This window comes from Felis catus, chromosome B3 (genome assembly GCF_018350175.1).
Source record: "Felis catus isolate Fca126 chromosome B3, F.catus_Fca126_mat1.0, whole genome shotgun sequence".
Lineage (NCBI taxonomy): Eukaryota > Metazoa > Chordata > Mammalia > Carnivora > Felidae > Felis > Felis catus.
This window is the reverse complement of record NC_058373.1, coordinates 18,336,340-18,360,889: the sequence shown is the minus strand read 5'-3', so window position 1 is coordinate 18,360,889 and position 24,550 is coordinate 18,336,340. Positions and strand designations below refer to the sequence as shown.

The following is a 24,550-nucleotide window of genomic DNA, read 5'->3' as shown; positions in this document are numbered from 1 at the left end:
TGAGCCACCCAGGTGCCCAACACTGCTGTTATTTCTAAACAATAGGATAGCATAATCAGATTTGGTTTGAGCAATTTAGGACTCGATGATGATGAAGAGGAGTGTGTTTATCAGACATGGCCATAGATTGAGCCATTCTGTCAACATGGGAGCTCCTGGGAGCTAGGTGGACTTGAGGCTCATGCAGGGACCAAACAGGAGAGAGTCCTTTTGTGTCTCCAAAAGGCCATTCAAAGCCCCCCTCAGTGTCCTGAGAAATCATGATTTACAACTGCTCAGCTTCCTTCCAACCCCACAAGGCCAACAGGAGCCATGGCGGAACTGGGGTCATTGAAAGATAAGGCAGGTAGGCCAAGTTCTAGTCAAGCACTTGCAACAGCTCAGTTCTGTCACAGCCCACAAGTTGCCTCCTCAAGAGTGGCAGTCCCCACCCAAAAGGGCTATCCACTCTTTGAAAAGCAGGGGGTACCTGGTCCTGGTGTGTTCAAGCTGGCCCTGGAGTGTCCCTTGTCATAGGCTATACCAGTCTGGTTTTGTTGCAGTGACAAACGAGCCCGGTATCTATCTCAGTGGCTTGCAACAAATGGTGTCACGTTATTACAGAGCTCAGCTGTTGGAGCATCCCCTGTATTGGGACCTGCTGCTCTCATGGCAGAGGGCAGGAAACAGGGAGAACCAGAGCCAAACCACATAATCACACTCAAAGCTTCTGCTGGGACATGGCCAGCTTCATGTCCACTCACACCCCATTGAACAAAGCACGTCATAGACAGTGGGTGGGATATGGAATCCCGCTACAAGGAGAGTGACCACTTGGGAGCAATAATTGAATCAGCCATAGAGGTGTTGTGTGCAGAAGGATTTCTGTTTTGAATAAGCTATTGAACTACTCAACTCATGTGGCTTCCTCTGCCCTAATACTTCTGAATTATTTCTAAAGTTGATTGCAAAGCTCTTTGAGTCTATCTCCCTCTCTCACACTACAGACCCAAGATGCCGTGATCTGTCCAGAAGGCCCTCCGGGGAAACTGGCCTTTCCACCCAGTTATTTTTTCACTGTCTTTCCTCCTCCTGGACAGGTGGGTGGCAGGCCCATGGAGCCCCTGCTCAGCGACCTGTGAGAAGGGCATCCAGCATCGGGAGGTGACCTGCGTGTACCAGCTGCAGAACGGCACACATGTCACCACGCGGCCCCTCTATTGCCCGGGCCCCCGGCCAGCACCAGTGCAGAGCTGTGAAGGCCAGGACTGCCTGTCCATCTGGGAGGCGTCTGAGTGGTCACAGGTGGGTGCCTGGGCTGTCGCCAGTGCTGAACCCACCAACAGGGCCTCTGTGCCTTGTCTGCCACCCAATTGGTGCCTTTCCCTCCATGGTATTTGTGACTCAATACCACACATCACAGTCCTCGCCAACCCCCAGATAACCAAAAGATGTATTCTAGTCACATATTCTTAAATTCCATCTGAGATAACAATATGGCTAAACAAAGCATGGATAATGTGGCTTTGATCATGTATACGTTTTTGATAGTATATATCACAGTTTGATCCCATTTCCTATGACAATTCTCATGTAAAGTTGGATGGATGGATGGATGGACGGATGGACGGATGGATGGATGGACGGATGAGTGCATGGATGGATGGATAGATGGGTAGGTGTGTACATAAGTAGGTAGACAGACAGAACAACTGACCAGTCTTTTAATTTTCTTTCAACACATTTGAACTTTAGTGTGATCAGATTGGTAAGGTGGTATCATAGGCTTTCTTTGAACTCTGTGTCAGTCTTCGTAGATTGTAAGAGACAAGCAGATGCTGGAAGGGACAGTTTTTAGTGTGCAAGTTGGAATCACACACCTCATGCCATAAAACATGTTGGAAAGAGGTCAATTAAGCCTTAAGTTTTAACTTAGGCTGAAGAGTGATTCTGGAAATATTTTATCTTTGGTAATATCATCTTTCAAGGCTTTGCATTGACTTTGCATTAATGATTTTGACTGTTTGGCCATAAAACAAAAAAATAGCTGAACAAAGGGCAAGTTTCCCTCAGATCCCCCATCAAATGTGTTCTAGGAAAGTCAGAAAGGCTAAATCCAAGACACTCTTCAGTGTGGAAAATATTTTTAAAGTTCCTTTTTATTGCCAAACAGTTGGAATTATTTTGAATAAGAAAGTATTCAGCCCATTCTTAATGAACGAAAAGTCTGCCCTTGGCTGCTCTGAAATGGGGATTACTTTTCAGACGGATCTTAACACGTACCCATTTAAAGACTTGAGTCTTTAACCTGCCCGTTATTATATTTTAGAGAAAAGAGAGAGTTTAAAATTTTGATTTTTTTTACATGTACTAAGGTTTGTAAGTTAAACGTTCAAGGGACCTCTTTTAGGGAGGGGGGCTACTTGCTGGAGGGGTAGAGGCAGGAATGCAGTCTTCCCCCAACCCACCTTGAGCCTAAGATCCTTGATCACCAGACTCCTGATCCAAACAAGATTTACACTGTAATCAGATCAAAGCCATACATTTTCCATTTGGATTCTTTCTCATAGAAAAAAGAGAAAAAAAGTCCTTACCAAAATAACCAAACCTGACATTATCAGCTATCACCATAGTGTTAAAGAATACCAGATTGAAAAAGGTGAGACAACTGAAGCAAGATTTAAAGAAATATCTCTAGGGGCACCTGGGTGGCTCAGTCGGTTAAGTGTCCAACTTTGGCTCAGGTCATGATCTCACTCACGGTTTGTGAGTTCAAGTCCTGTGTCAGGCTCTGTGCTGACAGCTCAGAGCCTGGAGCCTGCTTTGGATTCTCTCTCTCTCTCTCTCTCTCTCTCTCTCTCTCTCTCTCTCTCTCTCTCTGCCTCCCCATTTGTGCTCTGTGTCTCAAAGATAAATAAATGCAAAAAAATTTTTTAAAAAAGAAATATCTCTAATTTCACATCTGTATCTTTGCGCATATGTGATCCCAATGCTGAAATAGCATCTGTACCAATCAGTCTAATTCTGGCTCAGCCCAGCCTTGAGCCAAATGCATCTTTCTGCACATTGAACTTGGAATCAAATCTCGCCCCCATTCATGAGATACTCACCAAACTCGTATTTCTACTACTTGACCACATGCTGAATCAACCCCTTTAATATTTCTTCTGGAAACAAATGGGTTTACGTTTCTGATGGCAGAGAAATGTATTTGATCAACAAGGTTACCCTTATTCAGCCAGCAGTGTTGATCACCCTTACTGTCTACACCCCACCTTCTTCACAGCTTTGCTAGAATGAGGAGCAGAAACCAGGAAGGAGGCAAAAGATAGTGACTCTCTCCTGTCCTGGGCTTCTGGTCCCCATCCCTGGATCAGAGGCCAAGGGAGAAACTGAACATGGCCCTCCTAGGTCCCCCAGAGGAAACCCCACCTGCAATGCTGCCTCTTTCTCAAGGCTTAAGGCTTCCAGCCAATGCTGGTGGTCAGAAGGGCTGAGCTAGGGTTTGGTAAAGAAACAGACTGGACATTAGCATTTGAACTTCAAGGGAAAGGGATAGGGAACACAGAATAGAGTAAGACAATGCAGAAACTCAGGCATAAGTGGTAAGTAGGCTTCTAGTTGAAGAAAGAGCCAGTGGTGTGGGTGTCGGTGCCAGGGAGGAGCCCGCACGTCAAATGGTGAGGGTGGGGCTGATGAAATGGTCATGGAGCCTCACCGTACAGAGAAGCAGAAGTTGAAGGTTGACTCAGGAACCCAGGCTCCCTGCAGCAGCCCTCCTGGCCACAACCCAGCCTGCCCAGGAAGGTAACACCTGCCATAGACCGACTCCTTGTATCTGAGGTCCTGTTAAGCTGTCCCTCACCCATGCACAGGACCAAATACTCATGCTGTCCAGCTCCCCGCTAGGTGACCAGTTCTGAAGCCTGTGTATTTCATCTACAGTTTCTTTATTTACCTTGAGAGAGAGAGAGAGAGAGAGAGAGAGAGAAAGTGGGGGAAGGACAGAGAGAGAGGGAGGGAGAGAGAATCCCAAGCAGGTTCCTTGCTGTCAGTGCAGAGCCCAACTTGGGACTCAAACTTATGAATTGTGGGATCATGACCCTGCCTATATATTTCTTCTAAAACAAGCCAATCTGAGTTTCAAAAAGAAAAGAGGGAAGAAAGGAGGGGAGGGGAAGGGAGGGAAGGGGAGGGAACGGAAGGGAAGGGAAGGGAAGAACCCCAAGGGGCCTGTCAGAGAGCTAAATGGGACAGGGAATTCATTAAAAAAATAAATAAATAAAGGTAAATAACATTTTGGGGTAAACATTAATAATGGAAATATAAAGAATAACATTTGATCTCTATGTGCATTTTTTCAGGGGACACAGTAGAACTTTTTAAAAATCAAGTTTATTGTAGCTCAAGAATATCACTGCTGTGTATTTCTGATAAATCAAGCAAGTATGAAAACAGGCATTCACATTGCTAGGGCTCCATGTTGGGGCTACTACACTCATGAGCTGTCCCCACCATAGCTCTGGGACCCAGCAGTTGAGAGGAACTTTCCCAGGCAGCCTGGGTTTCCTTGTGTCTGTACATCTTGGCAGAACACCGCCTTCAGCTCCCTGTCGCCACGAGTTCCATGTTTGTTTGCGTGGTGGAGACAGGGCTTCCGTACCCGGCAGATATGAGGGAGGGCTCCATGGGTCTATGGCCATGTCCCCTCTTGCTGGCCAGATCATGCACGCTGTCAGACCTGTCCTCCCAAGGTCACAAATCTGCTCTGCCTGGGCTTCCTTCTGCTTGGTGTGGAGGTGGGTAAGCCGTCTTTGAGCCCGGGCGAGGTCCCTCCCTGAGCTCACGGGGAGAAGGCTCCAGATACACCCCGCAGGACCGCACTATTTACATCTTGTCACTCCATCTCTCATCCCTAACTCAGTGTATCTTGCTGCCTGGGGGAATGGGAATCTTGACCTCTCTCAGGACTCACCCATGATTTGTCATTCCTCAGGCCCTACTTGGGCCCCGTCCCCACACTGTCTCTCGAAGTGTCTCCCAAGAAGTAAAGTAAAATGCCACAGGGAACATGGCTCCATCACACTCTTGGCATCCATGCTTAAAACAGTCATCGTGGCTCTCTGCAAGAGCTTGCCACCTGCCTGACGTGAAAGTCACCTGTGGCCTGGCTTTGCGTCCCCCCCCTTCTCCACCCTGGACCTGTGCCTTTGCCCCAGGCTGGTCCAGGCAGAGTGCATATAGCTGCAGACCAGCCGGGAGGAGCCAGGGGCCTCACACATCTTTGCTTTGGTGTCTGTCCTCAGCAGCATTTGCCCCTTGAACTCACTCACTGCATTGGTCTTTGGGACCTGGCAGCAGGCCACTAAATTCTTAGTTTGGTCTTCTGGGTGTCCCTGAGCTCTCCCTACTCCCCCCATCACCAGCCACTTGGCTGGAGTCACATAAGGGACCAGGTGCATCAGACTCCGGAAGACCAGGATCCTTTTCACCCTTGCGTCCCCAGAACTGGGTCTGGCACATAGGAGTGACTTAACAAGCATTGATGAACTTGAGCTGAATCAGACCAGATTAAACATCCAACCGGTGTCTTGCAGTGCTCTGCCACCTGTGGTAAAGGGACCCAAAAGCGAACTGTGACGTGCACCAACTCGCAAGGAAAATGCGACGCGTCCATGAGGCCGAAAGCAGAGGAGGCGTGCGAGGACTACTCAGGCTGCTACGAGTGGAAAACCGGGGACTGGTCCAAGGTGAGTCCAGCGCGCCTGCGTTTCCACCCTGCAGGAAACTCTAGAAACAGGAGCTCAGATCTCACCACGCGCCTCGATTCAACGAGGCGGTTCCAGTCTACCCAGGCAAGTGCGCTTTCTCTCCAAGCTGTGCACCTGCCGGTGACCCCAGGCAGTCGGAAGGAAACCGAACGCCCCCCGAAGCACGAAGCAGGGTGCTCCGGGTGCCAGTTGGCTGTCCTGTGCTGCGTGCTGGCTGTGCCCCAGCATCCTGCGGGGGACTTGGCCGCCGGCCATGGCAAAAGCCTTGTGAACACACAGGAGCCTTGGCTGAGGCAAATGTGGAGGGGGCTCATGGGCAAACAACACTTCCATTCACTTCAGGACCTTTGGGTGAGGGCCTGGATGATGCAGGGGCGGATAGGTATGAGCCTTGGGGGTGGCAGAAAGGAAGAGCCTTCTTCCAGAGCCTGGCCTGCACCCTGGGGGACAGAGAGGCTTAAATAGCACAGGAATGTAAATCCGATATAAAAACTTCTTTCCTGCTTAGCCCTTCTTTTGCTCATTCACCTGGTATCTGTCAACCTGTTACCTCTAAAGCCTGTTTACCAGGGGCTGAGCTAAGTCATCACATGTGAGCCCCAGCCAGTACACCTTCTAGAGAACATTTTCCCAACACCTGTAGAATTTCTTTTTTTTTTTTTTAAGTTTGTTTATTTTGAGAGAGACAGCGGGAGTGGGGGAGGGGTGGAGAGAGAATCCCAAGCGGATTCTCACAAAGCTGGGATGGGATGCAGGGATCCATCTCACAAAGCTGCAAGGTGACCACCTGAGCTGAAACCAGAAGTCGGATGCTCAACCGACTGAGCCACCCAGGTGCCCCAACAGCTATAGAATTTCTAGTGACATTTGCTAATGTCGGATTTTCTAAGAAAATTTCTAATGACAGCCTAGAGTGTGTTTGTGTTTCTTTTTGGTCTTAGCAGCTGAAAACTCCCTGTTTGTTTCTCTCGATGCCTCTTCACTCCTGGGTTGCGCACTGATGGCCCGAGAGCCTCTGGTGTTTGCATGGCCTGCACAATGTCTTAAACATTTTAGAATTAGTTACTAACATTTAAAAACAGGACAGTTCCACCTGAAAGTCTGGGTATGGGCCCCTGTCTGGAAATCTGGCAACAGGGCAATGTGGCCTGCGTCCTCCCGTGGCCACCACGAACTGGGGCCAAGCAGGCCTGGTACCTTCCCCCAGAACCTGGTCCTCCAGCCTCTCCCCAGGCTCCTCCAGCCACTATGCATTTTGATTTACCTGCCTGGCCCAGGCAGTACCTTTCTTTGGTTTGTGCCTCTGCTTTATGGAAGGAGAAATGCTTTGGCCGTTGGAAAGCAAAACTTCCCCAAATCTGGTACCCAAATGGCCACCTTCCCACAAGTCTAAATACAAACTCCTGCAAACTATTGGAGTGCATAAAAGCCAAATTCCTCCAGTTCCAGTTTGCTGTCTGTGCTGAAATGCAGCATCTGGATAACTGCGAATTTGGGGACGACCAAAAACACCTCCTGTTTGTTTACGCCCTGATCAGAAAATCTGACCAGAGCAATAGAACCGAGGCCAGTAGGTCCGGTTTCTCCATGAATGTAATAGTGCTTAGTATGGAGTTGCCAGGCTGAGTCTTATTGGAAGAAGTCTCACTTGAACTTCACTTGAAGGTTCTTGCAAAAAAAAAAAAAAAAAAAAAAAGTGCCATTAGAACCTAGAATCCTGTGAGAAAGACGTCAAGGGGCTGAGTTACAGCTCTGACTCACCACTTAATGTGTCTTAATCTGTCTGGCTCTCAGTCTCTTTATCTCTGAAATGGAGAATCATTAACACTGGCCCTGGCCATTTTGCAGAGACGCTCTGAGCTTTCAAGGTGCTAGTATATGTGACTCAGCACTTGGACATCTCAGCCCGTTTTCCTGCCCCAAACCTATCACCCAGGGCTCACACCATTGTGAGACACAGGCACCAGGACTAACCCATTCTGATCTCACCTAACTTTGTCTTATCAGTAGGAGTACCCAGCCTTTTATACAACCATACCCAAAACCATCTCGTAGCCAAACATGTCAGACCCAGCTTGACGTAAACAGGCTATCAACAGCTTGGGTTCTAACCAATAAGAAAACATTTGTGGGTGTCCTATGTCAGAACTGTCAGAAGATGTGGAGGGACAACTACACAACATAGTAAAATAACATCATCTGGACTCCAAAAGTCCAGGTGTGGATTGGAATAAAGCGGTCATTATACTCGGGGAATTGGAAGGGTCCTAGTGGTCACCACCCTAAGTGCATCCTGTGCTACTGATGGGTGGCTTCCATGGTCACAGATATCCCTGCGCAGGAAGCAGAGGGGAGGAGTGGTCAGTTAGGGCCTGGGCTGTGTGCACCCATCAGGGTCTCAGGGCACCTGGCATCGTTTCCCCTTTGAGGTTTACCTCTGTACCTGTGCCCTGCAGCCAGGGTCATTAGCCCTGGTTCACTGAAGAAGCAAGCAATAGATGCTCCAAGACTGAGTGGCGTGCTCACACCCCTCTGGCAGAGTCCAAGCTCCTGAACCCCAGTTCAGAGCTCAATCCAACCAGTGGACACAGAACGAGAAGGGCTGCGGAGTCCCCGTGACGGTGCCTTTGAGCCACAGCATGCCCTACACGTGTTCGTTGGCTCTCCAGGGCTTGGCTTTCTCCAGCCGTTATAGCCATCTGGTTTTGAGAACCAGAGGGACACTTTTGTTTCCTGAAGTACCATGAGCTTCCTGGCGCTAGGAGCTGCAGAACACCAGAAAATGAATGTGACTAGTGCCTGAGAAGCTTAGCACGGCACTGCCCCAGATCTAGTAGCTCAGGCTTTCCCTCCTCCGGTGTTCAGGGGCGCTTCCTTGGCTGAGGACGCTGGTATGTGGTCCAGCCAACTCCCACACACAGCCCACCAGGCAGAGCCTTTAGCTGGCCTGCTTCTCTAGTAGCCAGACCATGGCGAATAACACCTCCCAGCTTTCTGGAAAGGAAGGCATTAGAAGGCCACCGTGCCCACTTTTTACCACAGCCAGCTTGATCAGTTATCCCTGATCAAGGAAAGTAAAAACAAGAAAGAATAATGGAACAGGAATGATCTCGGCTGCCATCCCGGGCTGGTATCTGCTGGCATCTGATTGGTGTGCACAGAGCCTTTGGGGAGAGTACTCAGCATTTGTGGGTGCCAGCGGCCCCCTCCCCAGCACATCTGGCCAGAGCCAGGACCCAGGCGCAGGCTCATTCTCCCAAGCTGAAAACTCGTCACGGACACTGAACTGGAAGTCTGTGCATGCTTGAACATACTGGGAGCAAGTGTGGTGGGGCAGGAGCTGCACAGAACTCAGCCGTGGGACCCCCACCCTGTTTGCCTCACCACCACTCCCTCCTGCCACCGCCATCCCTGGGTGGGCTGGCATGCACAGTTACAGAAATCTGTACAGTTAATAGAAATCTGCCCATGGTTTTTCCCCATTTCTTCTCGGGAGAAGTGGAAAGGATCCCGTGGGGATACTTGTCCTCTCTCACTGGGTGATCAGGTCAGTGTTGGTGGATTCCACTGGATGGTTCTTACCCTGACATTTTCACTTATTCAGACTAAATGTGCTTTGTGAGTAACATCTTGTCTCTGCTCTGCGGCTTGTGCACCATCCCCTTGTTGCATGCCTGGGGTGGGTGCATTTTTTTTTTAAGATTATTTTCTTGAGAGAGAGAGAGAGAGAAAACAAGCTCAGGAGGGTCAGAGAGAGGAGAGAGAGAGAGAGAGAGAGAGCGAGAGAGAGAGAGAGAGAGAGAGAATCCCAAGCAGGCACCACATTGTGAGCACAGAGCCCAATGCAGGGCTTGAACTCACGAACCACAAGATCATGACTTTAGCAGAAATCAAGAGTTGGACACTTAACTGACTGAGCCACCCAGTCGCCCCAAGGGTCAGTGCACTTTTAAACCCTCTCCGTTGTAACCAGCCTCCAAACCTCCCCACATTCCAGACTTTGAAGGCTTCACACAAGTTGCCCCAAAGGAAAGTCAATAGAATTTCAAGGGCCGTCAGGGCATCAGTGTGTCTGGAAGCTTTGACATTTTGCATCCAAGCAGTCTCCTGTTACTTGGCCCCACGGGTGCCGTTGAGAAAGATAAGCTGTCTCCAGGGAGGTGAGGGACCAGCCAGTCCACGGACATTCCACAGGTGCCATCCTGCACTCACTGAAATAAGAAGGACCAGTCACCCCTGAGAAGGGGCTGGCACCCATCCTTTCCTGTAGCTGGGTAAGGGTGCCTGAGAACAACACCCAGAACCTGGAGGAGGCAGGGCCCCTCCCCTTCCCCCAGCCTCAGCAAATGACTGAACCGTAACCGGGGTCCCATATGAGGGACAGGCTTCACATTCCCATCCCTGCTGAGGGCATTATTACTGCTCTGCCATGTTTGAAAAATGGCCTGCAGCTGGCTACCCTCCTGGGATATTAGCTATTTCCAGATCTGTGCAAATCATTGTTTTCACCCGCTAACTGCTGGGTATTCAACCCGGGGGGAGGGAGACGTCACTTAAAATGGGAGAGGAGGAAATCGCATTTCTTTCTAGAATAGCATGACTTTTGATCAAAAGTTGAGATGTTTCAGTTTCAAGACCAGAGGCATTAATCACCGCTGAAATGACGGGATGTTTCTAATTAGAAACAAATTATTCTGGAGGGATCATAATGGATGGTGTTTTTAAAGAAAACCGTTGGCTGTCTGTGTTAAGAGTATGGCTGTTCCCTTTCACTGAAGAGATCAAAGTGACCGTTGACTTCCTGGTGCCCGTGAAGGTCCCATGGAAGGGGGCTGGTCTAACTCCAAGGCCTCAGTCAGGCCCCAGGTGTGCCCCTCATACCCAAGCCCCAGACTGATGTGGAAATCACAGCACCTCCCAGGGGCCATAGGAGGTCAAAGGAAGAAATAAGCATGAAGAGGGTGTGAGCTGAAGACCCCCAGGAAGTCTGGGAGAGCCTCTCACTCAGTGGTGGAGGCATTACTGTGCTTTAGGCAGGGAGATGGGGGTTTCAGCTCCACGGCCTTAGCAATGAACAGACCTTGCATCACGAGAGGGGCTTGTTACGGGAAGTTTTTCAGCCCACACCCCACTTCCAAAGCTTGCACCTGTTTTGGTGGGGTCTGACCCCACTCCCCACTCTGCAAGGCTGGCCTGCCTGCCAAGCTGAGGGCCGGCAGCCAAGACTCTGGGATTTAACCAGCATTTCCTGAGCTCCCGTTCTGTGCCAGAAAACCCGCTCTGGGCCCTGGGGGTATGAGAGTGGATAGTGACCCATCCAAGGTACAGACCGACAGGGAGCCAACTGCAGAAGGCCACCCTGAGTCCCACTGGGCCAGTATGAGCACAGTGCTATGGGACCCAGGCAGCCTCTTCCTGGGAAAACTGTGGATGGGGATGCTGGCAGGGGGTGACACTGCTCCTGTTGGGACCAGTGACAGTGGCCCCTGACATACACCAGTGCTTTAAAATTTACAAAGCACATTCACTCATATTATCTCATTTGACCCTGTCCTCATTTTACAGATGAGAAAACTGACTCAGAGTGGTGATGTGGCTTTTTTCCCCAAAGTCACACAGCTAGAAAGTAGCAGGGCTAAGAGTCTGGTCCCTGCCTTCTGGCTCTTAATTCACCTTTCTTCCAGGTGCATAATAACCTCAGAGGCTTAGATTCCTAACCTGAAACGGGTAGGAGATGACCTATGCCTGCAGCTCTAATCATCATAGGCATATGCTTGGTATAAAGTCAAGTGTCTACCTGCCCTTGTTTTGTTTTTAATATTTATTTTTGAGAGAGTGCAAGCGGGGGAGGGCCAGAGAGAGGGGGACAGAGGATCTGAAGCGGGCTCTGCACTGACAGCACACAGTCCGATGCAGGGCTCAAACTCATGAACCGCGAGATCATGACCTGAGCTGAAGTCGGACACTCAACCGACTGATCCACCCCCCTCCCAAAAAAAACAAGTCAAGTATCTCCCTGCTCTCTCTCCACACCACCCCCCATCTAAACCTGTTCTCCAAGGGCTCTGTATCAGTCATTGACATAATGGCAATCCCTTGCCTCTATCTGCGGTCCTACATGTTGTCTACCCTTATTTGTGAAATAAAAAGTTGAGTCCTTATTAAAAGAAACTTGCACATCAAAGAGGAAGTATGTGAGACATTTGGGATATCGGGGCCCTTCTCTGGGGTGTGTGAAGCCATACCACGCGGGCAGCCAGCACCGTGGGCGAAGAGAGAGACAAGCCAATTCTCTCTCTATTTGACATGACTCTGAGGAGCATAAGCAGCCAATGAAAGGAAGGTCATCAGATCTCAACGCGTTTCAGGCAGGGGCAGAAGGGAGAGAGGGCAGAATACCCCCTTGGTGTGGAGCACTTTGCGTGGGTGAACAGAGCCTGCCACTGGGTCGTGGACTTGCAGAGAAAAGTCCAGGACCCATACCTCCTCATGTGAGAGAAATGGGCTTGCTGTAGAGCAGCAGAGTCACTGGAAATTGCCAGGAGAGATGCCCGCATGAAGTGAGCTGAATAATAGCTGATGCCTCTGACCCCTCCATTCACCTAGTGGTGTCCTTTGTCAAACCAGCTGCCTTGGTGTGGAGCAAGGGATCCGAGAGAGGGGGTGGCTCCCCCTGCATCGCAGCCTGGGTTTTAACCGCTACCTGGACCTAGTCATTGAATCAGAGGAGCTGCTGCCCCTAAGGAACACTTTTGTTTCGACACATGCTACGTCAGTGACCCTAAAGCAGGGCAGACGGTCAGGATGACACAGGTCCACACCCCCCACTGGGCTGTGGCCTCCTCTAAACTTGAGCCAGCATCACCCTCTGTCAGCTGGGTCTAGGGGTACCCCCCTATAGGGCATCTGTAAAAGCACTTAGCCCAAGGCCTGGCACAGGGAGATATCTCACCCAGGAGGTGCTTGTTTCTATCATCGTCATCATCTCATTATTTTTGCCATTGTCTTCTGCTGCAGCCACAGATCTCTGGTGGAGTCCCATTTCTTCCATGGGCCTATCAAATATGTGTTATCTTAAAGCAGCTCTTTGAATGTGGTTCAGGTCCCATAAAACAGTGTGTGCCCTGACCCGGTGTATGCGCATGGCAACAGCGTGGCTAGGAGGCAGGAGAGGGGTTGCTTCCGCATTTGCTGGGCTCCTGGGCCGGCCTTCTCCAGCAGGGTGGAGCGTCTTGTGCACAGTCACTGACGGGCTGGGAGAGGTAAGCTACCGGAGTGATAACAGCCTCTGCCCAAGGACACACAGAGTGGCCAGGCAGAGTCCCCTGTGCTCCGGGCTCACAGAGCACAGTCCAGAGCTCTTGCAGATCCTCGGGAGTCGGCTTGGCCTTCTGGCTCCCGGGCTGGCGTGGCCCAGCCAGAATCTGTAGGTCTCCAGGTTGCAAATTCAGAGGCTTGGGGGAAACCCGAAGCTAAGGCTGAGGCTAGAAGGGAAAAACAGTTTGCGAGGGAGTATGAGTTGAAGGGTGTGTGTGTGTGTGTGTCTAAGAAAGCATTTCCAGTTTCAAGGCTGGAGCAAAGACAGTGGGGATTTTCATTACTGTTTAAAACCTGCTATTTCAGGTTTCAACAGCTTCCGATGTTTGCATTGCTCAATGCCAAGTCGGGGGAAAATCTGTCAAAAATGCTTTTGAAGAGCTTTTGACATTTCACCAGCCAAGTGCCTCTCAGACACAAAATGGAGTTTTACCTGGAGGGTATTCTCTTCCCCCACCCCCTGCCTCATTCTCTGCCATCCACACCCGCCCCGGGGGCGGGCTGGCCCCTCAGAGACCAGGCTCCGGGAGAGCGGGAGAACGTGGGGGCGGTTACACCCGCGCTGTGAGGGCTCCCCCTTGCCAGGCCTCCTGCTCACCCCAGAGCCCCGGGGAGGAAGCCAGCCCACCCGCCCCCCCCCCCCGAGTCTGTCGGAACCCCAGGCTCATGCAAGCACCAAACATTCCTGCAGCGTTTTCCCCTTCCTGAGGTTTTTACAACCTCCTTTAGCTAATTCTCAAAACACCCCTTTGGGATTCCGTGTTATTTATAGTGGTGATTTTATAGCTGCGAGAAGTGAAGAGAAGGAAGTCCTCACCGAAGTGGAGCATGTCATCAGGGTCGGGCCTCTGTGGGGTGACAGAGACCTGGATCCTCCCCTCCGGGGAGTGGTGTGGCCCTGGAGGAGGCCGGGTGGGGGGCCTGGAGCTGTCACTGGGGAACAGTCACATGGACGCCCTAAGCCTCACATTCGGCCTCTCTGAAAGGCAGTCCTGTGCCCCTCCTGGTGCCGTTCACGCATTTGGTGTGTGTTTATTGTGCGCCTACTATGTTCTGAGCACTGCCCTGGCCACAGCCGCTGGTAGTAGAATGATTAACAAGGACTAACGAGAATGACGTTAAGTCCAGGGCCCAGCCCTCAGCGGGCATGCAGAAGGTGGACCTGGCTGCTATTACTGCTATTGTCACCATCATTGTCATCAAGGAAGCAGAGACGGGAAGCCTTCCACCATGTCCTTGGGTCTGAGGGACCACAGGCCTTCCCACTCTTTTAGGGAATCCTCTTTTTCATAGCCGCACCAGAACTAACACCACCAGCCCATGAGTAAATTCAAGTCGAAGATTTCTCTTTGTTGCCGTGAACCTTTTGCTCTCTGTGCACCAGAACTTTTGATTTTGTTATTGCATTTCCAGTGAAACTCCCGCTGCAAGTGTCTTTGACTCCCCATCCTAGCCAGGGGAGGGCCCTGAGATCGGTGGCGGGTCACCAAGCCTAGTCTCTGACGTGCGGCTGCGGCCACTTGCTGGGGAGGGGGCTGCCCCTGCTTCAGGTCGTCTGGCAGGGAGCTTTTCTGCTGGATTTATCCCTGCTCCATTTCTATCTTTGTTTCCCGAGTCTCAGGGAGCCACGTTAAATGTTAACGTAATGAGCGACCTGAAAAAAAAAAAAAAATACCCAACAGTGAAAGAGTGCTTCTAACAAGACCAGATCTGTTTTTTTACAGATCTGTTTGCTTGGATTTTAAGAGCCTGAAAATGGCTTCACAGCAATGCTTGGGGCTAATCCGGTGCAATCTGGAGACACTGTGGTCTCCTCACTGTTTAATTAAAATTGAGGCCGAGGGGAGGCAGACAGAGATGGAGTCCATTGTCTGCGCCTGTGTTATCCTGAATGCAGCAAGCTCAAGTTACATACAAGGGGATGCTGTTCAAAGCAACCCTTCAGACCTGTCTGCAATCACATTTGTCTTCAGGGTCAAATCAGCTTCTAATTGTGCCCTCAGAGGTCATCTGGCTGAGCTGCCAGATCAGGGCCAGGAGCCGGGCAAGGGTGGCCCCGCGACACCTGTCTGTGGCGGCCTGGTGCCAGGCAGGGCATGGCCGCCCCATGGAGAGCTAAGCAAGTTGGCCAAGTGACTCAGTGTGTTTTCCTGGGCTTGAGGGACTCCCTGGTCGGCTCTCTCTGTTCTTGTCCAAGCGCTAACTGTTAATAATAATAGCAGCACTTGTTGAGGGCTCGCTCTCTCCCAGACTCCCTGCTGGTCACCCGTCCAAGTGATTCTAATCACTGAAATCATTCTGCAAGGAGAGTTTTATTATCCTCAAGCCACAAATGAAGAAACTGGGGCTCAGATAGGTTAAGTAACTTGCCTGAGGTCACACAGCGAGTAAGCAGGGATGGAGTGTGCTGACAGGCCTGTGCTGCCCCTATGGCTCTGTCCCCAGTAAAACCCCAGTCGGGGAGAGTGTGGTTACCTGTGGGTGTTCGGCAGGGGCGGGTAGGCTTAGCACCACCTGGACTGAAATGGAAGTTTCTTTACCTGCCACTTGGTTACATGCTTGTCTTCTCACCTGAGGCATTGAAGCAGCCTCTGTGGGGCTGGCTCACACACAATTCAGGTGGATAAGCAAATGCTCTAAGGTTCTCAAAAGTTCTTTTTAATGAGTACAGGACTTTCACAGCCCACCGCTGTGGGAACAGCAGAGTTCCTAGGACTCCAGCTAAAATTTAGCCAAGCCTAATCTGAGAGGCAAATCCCTATGAGGGGCAGGGCCTGCAGGGTCTCTACATGCCCCCACAGCAGCGGAGGGTCAGCCCCCAGCCTGTCACCTGGCCCTGCCCGGCTTCACAGAGGTGCTGGAGAGCCATGAGAACAGACACTTGAGTCTCTATGCGGGATCTTTGGAGAGAATTCCATGATCTCGTGGAGCAGTTCTTTTCTCCAGACTGGGAAATTAAAGGCCAGTGACCCATACTAGGAAAGATAATGAATAAGAGGTGGACCTGGGCAGTGACCTAGCTTTTCATTTCCTGGCTCCCAGAGAGGCTCCCACCAGTGCAAGCTGTAATTCGTACAGGAAGATGGAATTTGGTCCATGGAATGGGGCAGCTGGGGTCCTGTCCCTCCTCTGCCACTCACTCACTGTGTGACCTTGGACCAGACACCCCCACTGAGCTCAGTGGCCAGCAGCCTCTAGATTGTTGTGGAATGTTCCACCTTATTATGGAACCTTACAAGCGAACCCACAGGATAAGCAAACACACCATCTGCATATGCAGGGGGACATCATGAATGCTCTCCCTGCCCCCACCCAACCTCCTGGCCCCAGAGCATGTGAAACATGACTCAGAACTTTCAGAGGAGGAAATCATCCATCAAGGTCACCCTGAATACCTGAGTTTTACAATGGTCATTGATCATTTTCAGGCAGAGACCTTTGTCAGTTTTGCGCTTGGTGTGAATAGACCCACAGGATTGAGTTCTTGCCCTGATTTTTACGTACATAATAATGACACCTGCAAAAGACATCGAAACACTTCCTGAGGTTCCTGGCCAGGAAGTAACTCACCCCTGGCCGACCGCCTAGCCAGCAGGGCTTTGGGTACCTCGTGGTCAGGGGGTGCCATAGGAGCAAGATAGGCATAGCTTTAGGCACCTTCTCCATTAGGCTGTGCTGTTTCCTGAGGCCTCAACCACCACCAGTCCCACCCTGGGTGGTCCCCCTCTCCAAGGAATATTAAGACACCTAATTCCTAATTCTTCCTTCCGGGTGTGTCTCCTATAGCAGGTGGCTCCAGGGCCCATGGTACAGGTCAAGATCCGATGAGAAAAAGGATGTTGATGTCACTTGTAGATCAGCCTGCAGATACCTCTTTTCCTCACAAAGGCAGTTGAGTTCCAAATAGTCACAGGAATCTGGTCCCAAGTACATGGTAATCCCATTTTCCCAGGAAGTAGATTTTATTTTATTTTTTGATTTTACAACCACCTTACATATAAAAAATCTTTAATGGTATAGGTGGGCTAGTCAAAATGTCTCCATAAACTATATAATTTATTCAGGTAGTTACACATTCATATTTAAAGGTATATAATAGGGGCGCCTGGGTGGCTCAGTCAGTTGAGTGTCCGTCTGACTTTGGCTCAGGTCATGATCTCATGGTTCGTGAATTCCAGCCCCACGTCAGGCTCTGTGCTGACAGCTCAGAGCCTGGAGCCTGCTTCAGATTCTGTGTCTCCCTCTCTGTCTGCCCCTCCGCTGCTCACACCCTGTCTTTCTCTGTCTCAAAAATAAATAAACATTAAAAAAATTTTTTTTAACTTATTAGAAATGTTTGCTCATCTTGCAGAGCACTAGAAGAACAAGTTACAATCTAAGGTTTTACGGTATTTGTATATGAATATTCAACTACTTCAGTGTAAGAAGAGAGAGCTCATTCCACTCACTACACAGGCCACTGGGCAGAAGTTCAGGATAAATCAGAGGTTCTCAGCTCTGGGTGCCCCTTCTACCTATATTGATTGATTGTCCTGGGACAGTGAGGTTTTTAGAAGCTCACCAGGTAATCCCACGAACAGATCCCAACCTGCTGTCAGCTCCCCGCCCCCCCCCCCAGAGGCCCCCCAGGTATAAGTCCTGTTGCTATGGCAGCCGTCCTAAGTTCAAGGTCTCCTGTTGGTAGGACCTCCTCATGTGACCTTGTTGCTCCACCTCAGCAGCCCTCAAACTTCCCTTGTGCTCCAGTGCCAACCCCCAAGGTCTAGGGTGGGGCCCAGAAGTCTGCATCCATTAATGCACAGTGAATTCTCAAGCCCACAAGCAGCCCATGCCTAGTGTATCCAGAAGATAGGATGTGAAGCGAGACACAAAGCGGAGGCCCTGGGGCCCGCCTTGCCTGTTGGGGAGCGTGCCTGTTCTGGTTTGAACATGCCAGAGCCCACAGGGGGTGTCACTTGTGGTTTTCCCACCTCCTTTGTGATTTGCAAAGACCCCTTCAGAGCACCATTCCCTCTGAGCCTCTTTATCCTTCTAAAGTGAAAACGAAAACAAAAACCCCACAGGATTCTGCAGAGGAATTCACCTGGCACACAAAAGCTCTTTGCGGAGTAGACAGTGCCCACGTGGTCACAAGTGGTACCAGCAGTCTCCCATCAAACCTGTGCCTGGTGACTCCTCGCAGAACCCTGGAGGGAAGGTCCTCCCTCCAGCACAGGCCAAGGTCAGGCCCAAAGGAGAGGAGACAGAGAGGCACACTCTCCGGACGGCACCTGGCGTCGTCACCGCATGTGGCATTCGGAGGGCAGGCCCCGCTCTCCTTTCTCCACCCCGAGGTGCCGGTATTAACTCCAGCTGGGCTATTGCACCTGAGGCCTTTGCTTTATTAAAGTTTTGCAGAGTGCTCTCAGAACCCCATAAATCACGGGTTGCGTGGGCGCTAGGGGACACCAGATGGGGAGAAAGTGCATAGGAACCTGGCTCTCTGGCTGGAAGCGACCAGCTTATTGGAGAGACAGTTCCAAGGGCTCCTGGGAGAGCGTGCAAGTGCCCAGGAGTTCGGAGAGCAGGATCAGGGTGGCGGAGCTGAGTTGCTGACAGTCTCCCTGTGGAGCACTTTAAAGGGATGCAAAGAGAGACAGGACTTGGGAAAGTCCTACTGAGTCCGCTCACTGGGAACCTGGGATGTCTGCTGAGCTACGCCAGGCGGGTTTTAGCAAACCCAGGTCTACCAGCAGCCCGGGATTTGGTGTCTGAGTTAAAGCTGTCAGCCACAAACAGTATGAGATTCCGTGACTCTGTGATGCGAAAAAAAGGTTGCACTTCGTTTTCTCCACCTTGATTCTGAGCCCTGACCCTCCAGGCTTGCGGGAAATTTGACCCTGCTAATGCCTGAGCTCCCCTCCACAACCAAGACCAGGCAAAGACCCCAGAGCCTCCCACAGCACAAAGCACTGGGGAAGACCCACTTGGTCATCAGGCCCAGTGCCTCCTGGGTGCCATCAGGCCACCCTGTCCACTGTCTCAAGGATTTCAAAAGCCCAGCTCTCTGCTGGGAATGGGGGTAGAGAGGGTGGGAAGTGAAATGCAGGCCTCATACATTAATGTTCTAGCAACTGTCTCGCATCTTAGCTTGGGCTGCTGGGGTGAAACTCCATAGACTAGGGGTCTTAAACCACAGACATTTAGTTCTTATGATTCTGGAGGCTGAGAAGTCTAAGGTCAAGGTGCTAGCAGATTTGTTTCTTGGTGAGGGCCCATGTCCTGGCCGTGTCCTCACACGGTGGAAAGACAGACTCTGGTCTCTCTTCCTCTTTATAAAGACACAGTTCTCATAGTAGAGGCTCTGCCCTCATACCCTCATCTAAACCTAACTACCTCCCAAAAGCCCCACCTTCAAATACGATCCCATTGGGAGTTAGGGATTTGGGGAGACAAAAGACATTCAGTCCGTAACATCTTGAAGCAGGTTTCTGTCAGACACCTGGGATGCAGTGAAGCCCCTTGTCCCGCATTATTTCAAGCCCCTGGGAATGACACCGAGGGGCAGCCGCATTGCAAAGCCATTGTCAAGGACTCCTGGGCGTAGGTTAGGCCCCCAGCTCAGGCTGTCCCTGTGTCTGGCAGTGCTCCTCAACCTGTGGGAAGGGCCTCCAGTCCCGCGTAGTACAGTGCATGCACAAGGTCACCGGCCGCCATGGCAACGAGTGCCCCGCCCTCTCGAAGCCAGCAGCCTACAGACAGTGCCACCAGGAGGTCTGCAATGACAAGATCAACGTGAACACCATCACCTCCCCTCGCCTCGGTGAGTAGCCCCCGGTTTCTGGGGTGGGGAGGTGGGAGTTCTGTAAGCCAGAAAGCCCCCTTTGGGCCCTAGCTGAGCCCTGAAGAGGTCTTTTGTCAGCTCTGTAGAAGGTTAGAGGTTTCAGAGGTGGAATTTCGTTCCTTGTCATGAAAAAGACGTCTGCTAGCGGCAACCTCAAACACAACAACGGCTCAAGCGTCCCGCTTAGTCCCTCTGCCAACAATGAGGAACACGGGAGGGTGGTCTTCAGCTAATGTTTTTGGGCTCCTGTGCACGAGGAGGGCAAAGGGAGGTGCATTCTTCCAGAAGTGAAGGAGCTGGGGCGACATTCACGAAGCCTCGGTGACGTTCGCATGGGATGCTCCCCAAGCTAACGCTTGAGAAGAAAACAGAGGTGTTGATAGGGTGGAGTATTTAATTCAGTGGCACAGGAGGGAGAAGAGGAGCATTTAACACTAATCTGGTGATTCCTTTTGACGGTGTCCGCTTTTCCAAATAGAAATCCCTGAGGAATATTTTCCTACCCAGAGCCTCTTTCCCTAACGCTGGAACACAGCCAGAATGAAGAGGGTTTCTAAGTTGCTTCACTGGAGGGTCTTTGAACTTGCAGAGGGGCACCCCGGGCTTTTGCATGCACACACCCCCCCTTGGTATGCTCCAGAGACCTCCCTCAGGCAGGACATTCTCTCTGCAGGATGATCCTGAAGGAGATTCGGGCCACTTGCTTAGGCTACGAGCTTATGCTTTGGTGGCCCTTTGATGTCCACCGCCCCGTGCCGTTCTGTTTTATGAATGCCAGCAACGATGGTGTCCTTCTCCAAAAAAATAACAGCAAGTGCCACTTAGGTGAGAAACAGGGTGCACAGTGCCCTGGCCCTGAGGAAGCCGCAGGCAGACCCATGCTCTGCCAAGGGGTCGGGTTAGACACAGGAGCGTGTCCCCTGTCGAAAACAGCGGCGTCCCGTGGCCCCAGCAGGGGGTGTATTCCCTCCATTCACGCAAGGCTCCAGTGTGCTTGTCGGTGAGGGCAGCTCCGGAGTGTGTCAGACCACAGGCCGCCCCTGCGCAGGCATCCTGATGTCCCTGGGCCATCCGTAACCCCTGGGCTTTCTGTTTCCACCGTCCCTGTAGCCGCTCTGACCTACAAATGTACGCGGGACCAGTGGACAGTGTACTGCCGGGTCATCCGAGAAAAGAACCTCTGTCAGGACATGCGGTGGTACCAGCGCTGCTGCCAGACGTGCAGGGACTTCTATGCGAACAAGATGCGCCAGCCGCTGCCACCGCCACCAAGCTCATGACACGTGGCCCAAGGGTCCCTCGACGCGCCAGCGCGAGGCCTGAATCCTGACGACATGGCTAGTTGAAAGCCTCCCCACCCAAGAGCGCACCAGTCCTGCGGCCGGGACCCCCCTCCCCCAGAGCACAGCGCCGCTCCCCCCACCAGGCTGTCCCGAGAATCCAATCGCATAGAACTTGAGCGTGGACTTGACGTTTGCTGTTAGTGCTTTTGTACTTAATATATTGTTAATGGCCACTGGATGGCTTTCTCCGGTAAGGAAAAAAATAGGCATGAGTCACAAAATTATTGTAATTTCTAAGGTTCTGTGTACCTCAAAGGGAACACCTCTGACAGACAATTGTCAAAAGAAAGAGACGTCACTGAGCGCTTCTGTCCAGCTTTCTTTTGACGTTTGAATTCCCGGTGCTTGATGTGCCGGGGGCAGGGGGACTATCCCCCCAGTGAGACATTCCACGTTCAAACAGGCTTTATTCTGAAAGCCGGCGACACCCCGGAAGGAAGGACAGATGTCAGTGAGCCTCTGCCAATGGCTCCCCCCAAGAGGGCCAGGGTCAACACTTAGCCTCTCAGCTCATCTCTGAAAACGTGTTCTCTAGATCCTAGGCCTTCTCTTGGAAGTCTTGTCCCTGACAGTCTGAATCTGTATCAGCCAAAGACACCAGGGCCGCATAGTTTTGCGTAAAAACCTGTGTTGGGGAGAATATTCTGGAAGTGTTTGGGTTTGGGCAGGCATCTAATTTGTATACTCTACTGTCTACCACATAGGGAAACAGAAAAGTCTTTCTTTGAGGTGCTATGAAATGGGACATCTGTTCATTTGGGTGAAGGGACTGTTCCCTGGCATAAAGGTGAGCTCAGGACAGCTTTGTCAGGGGTGTGTGGCCCCTCTGCATTCTGGGGGCCTCCACTCTTGTCAGTACTTCATAAAGCTTTGCACCTTAGACATGGCTTCCCATTGACCTTGGCCATCTATCTGAAGTTGATTCTTTTTAAAAGCTCTGCCTCCTTCACCCTGGCATGGGACTGGTTTCCTCCAGAAGCCCCTCGGCCTGGGGGGCCGGGATCACTGCACAAGCACCGAGCCTTCCCACAGCCCAGACCTTGGGGGACCCATTATTGTCATGCTGTCGGTATTGACCCATCCTCTTAGTAAGACAAAGATGACCCTCAGAAAAGCACGAAGAAGGTCTTTCCCTCCCACAACCTATCAAAACAGAGCTGTGCCCTGTCTAGAAGTCTGAGGAAATGACAAGAACACAGAAGATGGTAGGACCCTGCCCGCTTTGGGAGCTGGGAGAGAAAGACCCTAGGTGCCAGGAGACCTGTTTTGCTCACCAGCTTGGTGGGTGTTTGATGGGTGCTTATGTTCAAGGACTTTACCATGACAAGCCCACCTTCTCCCTTATTGCAGACGGGGGAATCTCACTTATGCCAATGTCCCAGGGATCATCTCCAAGTTCTTCCTGATTTATTGGTGCTGTGTTTATGTATCTGCTTTGGTTTTTGATGATGTCACAACTTTAGGGTCCATTAGCTTAAATCAGAAAGAAAACAAAAAGAAAATCTCCTGCCTTCTCAACCCCGTCTTACAGGCTGTTTCAATTTATGATTTCTAATATTCCAGAGATAGAGACGTGGTAGGGATGACAAGAGATTTGTGCGGTTCCTCTTGAATCAACGAGAAGTATTTGAGAAGCTTGCTTGGGTGCTCTGATTGAGAGAGTGCCAGGATAGCGTGATCCACCCTGCAGTGTAAACCCCGTCAGTGTTGCAGCACAGCCTATGCAAAACGCTGTCCTCCCCAGCTCGGGCTTGGCCACTGACAGACTCCCCCAAACCCCATTTCTGCAACACTCTCAAATTCTTGGGGAGTTAGGGTTCCAAAATGGGCTGTGCTTCACCATGTAGTGTCAGAAAGATAGCAGCCTCGGGGGCTGAGGAGCTGAGCCAGGGCGGCCAGCTAAGTAACCCACGGGGCCCACCCAAGCTGGGCATGTACGTGCCCCTAGGCTAGCACTTTCTCCGATGCCTCTGAATATTCCCCCCGACTGGCTACCTTGACTATATCAACTGGATGCATCTGGCAAGGGCCCCACCCTCTCAAAATGCAAATAATTGATTTGGTTATTATCGAACACCCACTGGTTCCCCCAGAGTCCATGTCTCTCTGACCTCCTTTAGCTCATGCTGGCACTTGCTCTGAAATTCACCAGCCCGCCTTCTGTTCATGGCACAAGCAATGATTGATTTCGGCGAAGCCATGATGGCACTCTTGTTCCACTTTGTACAGAAGACATTGAAACCCTGTGATCACAACAGTGACGTTTCTTTATTTACAATACCCTGTACTGTCACTCAAGTACTGTACCTTTTTGATTGCACAAACGCGTTACTAACGACAGAGTCTTACGACCTTATGGTGCTACTTTTGTGGGTGCAAATGAAGCCCTCTCACTTGACCATGGCTTGACATTATCAGAACACAGGGAAAGATCCTCAGCAGCAATAATCTCATTGCTTTGTTCTCTTTTCTCCATTTCAGAGTCAAATGTATATATTTTCCATTAGTTAACTTACATTACGTACTGTACCCATGGTATTTTTGTTTTACTTTTTGGTGCTGGTTTTGAAAGAAAAAAAAAGAACAGAAGACAAACATTGGACACCACTGTAAATGAAAAATTAATCATTTCATTGGAAGTGAGTTGAACATGTTAATAAAATGTTTTTCCATAACAATTTTAAGCTGTCTGTGGAGTACGAGACAAAAACCAGTCCTCCAGGGCTGACAGAGGGAGGCCTGTCCTTCTGCAAGTGGTCACATGGCTTGCCTGGAACAGCGTCCCGACCACAGCTGTGGACAGGGTCAGAGGTCGCTGGTAAATGCAGTTCTGGCGGGTGGCTGTGTCTCCCTGCGTGAGCACTAACAAATCATTCCGTCCCAGGCCTCACCCCTGTGTGGTTGCAAAACCGCGGGTGGGGACATGAGGGTCTGGCAGCTGTGCTGTCAGTCTGTGTCTGATGCAGAACAGCAGCCACCTCGCTCACGGAGATGCCCGTGCACCATGGGGGTGCAGTGACCCCTGCTGCAGGGGACCCCTCAGAGCTCCAGCCCTGGTCGTGTCAGAATAGGCACCTGCTCCCTGCAACCCTGCTTGTCTGTCTTTAGCACCCCTGTCCCCAACCCTGCTGATGGTCCATACAGCTCCCCAATTCGTGCAGGTGTGAGCAGGGGTTCTGGCCCCACCATCGTCCCAGACTGAGGACACAGCAAGGGTACTACACCACCATAACTGAGATTGCTGCAGTTATTGGGACCCTGTCTTGGCCTGACCGGGAGCAGGGATGTCACCTCTCCTTCTCATGGGAGTAGTTACA

At 51.0% G+C, this 24,550-nt stretch overlaps 1 protein-coding gene across 5 annotated transcripts in view; it reads left to right on the top strand.

Annotated features, from left to right (window-relative positions):
• ADAMTS17 (ADAM metallopeptidase with thrombospondin type 1 motif 17) overlaps positions 1 to 23,911 on the top strand; it is a 346,632-nt gene extending 322,721 nt beyond the window's left edge. For 4 of the 5 annotated variants that reach the window (XM_023254981.2, XM_023254979.2, XM_023254980.2 and 1 more), the window contains 4 exons: positions 1,080 to 1,284; positions 5,577 to 5,729; positions 19,692 to 19,869; positions 21,001 to 23,911. In XM_023254981.2, the coding sequence (XP_023110749.1) occupies positions 1,080 to 1,284; positions 5,577 to 5,729; positions 19,692 to 19,869; positions 21,001 to 21,170 (706 nt within the window). In that variant the 3' untranslated portion in view covers positions 21,171 to 23,911. Of the gene's footprint in view, positions 1 to 1,079; positions 1,285 to 5,576; positions 5,730 to 19,691; positions 19,870 to 20,563; positions 20,716 to 21,000 lie in introns of all 5 variants that reach the window. The other variant, XR_002742822.2, reaches the window with a different exon arrangement.
• The last annotated feature ends 639 nt before the right edge of the window (positions 23,912 to 24,550 follow it).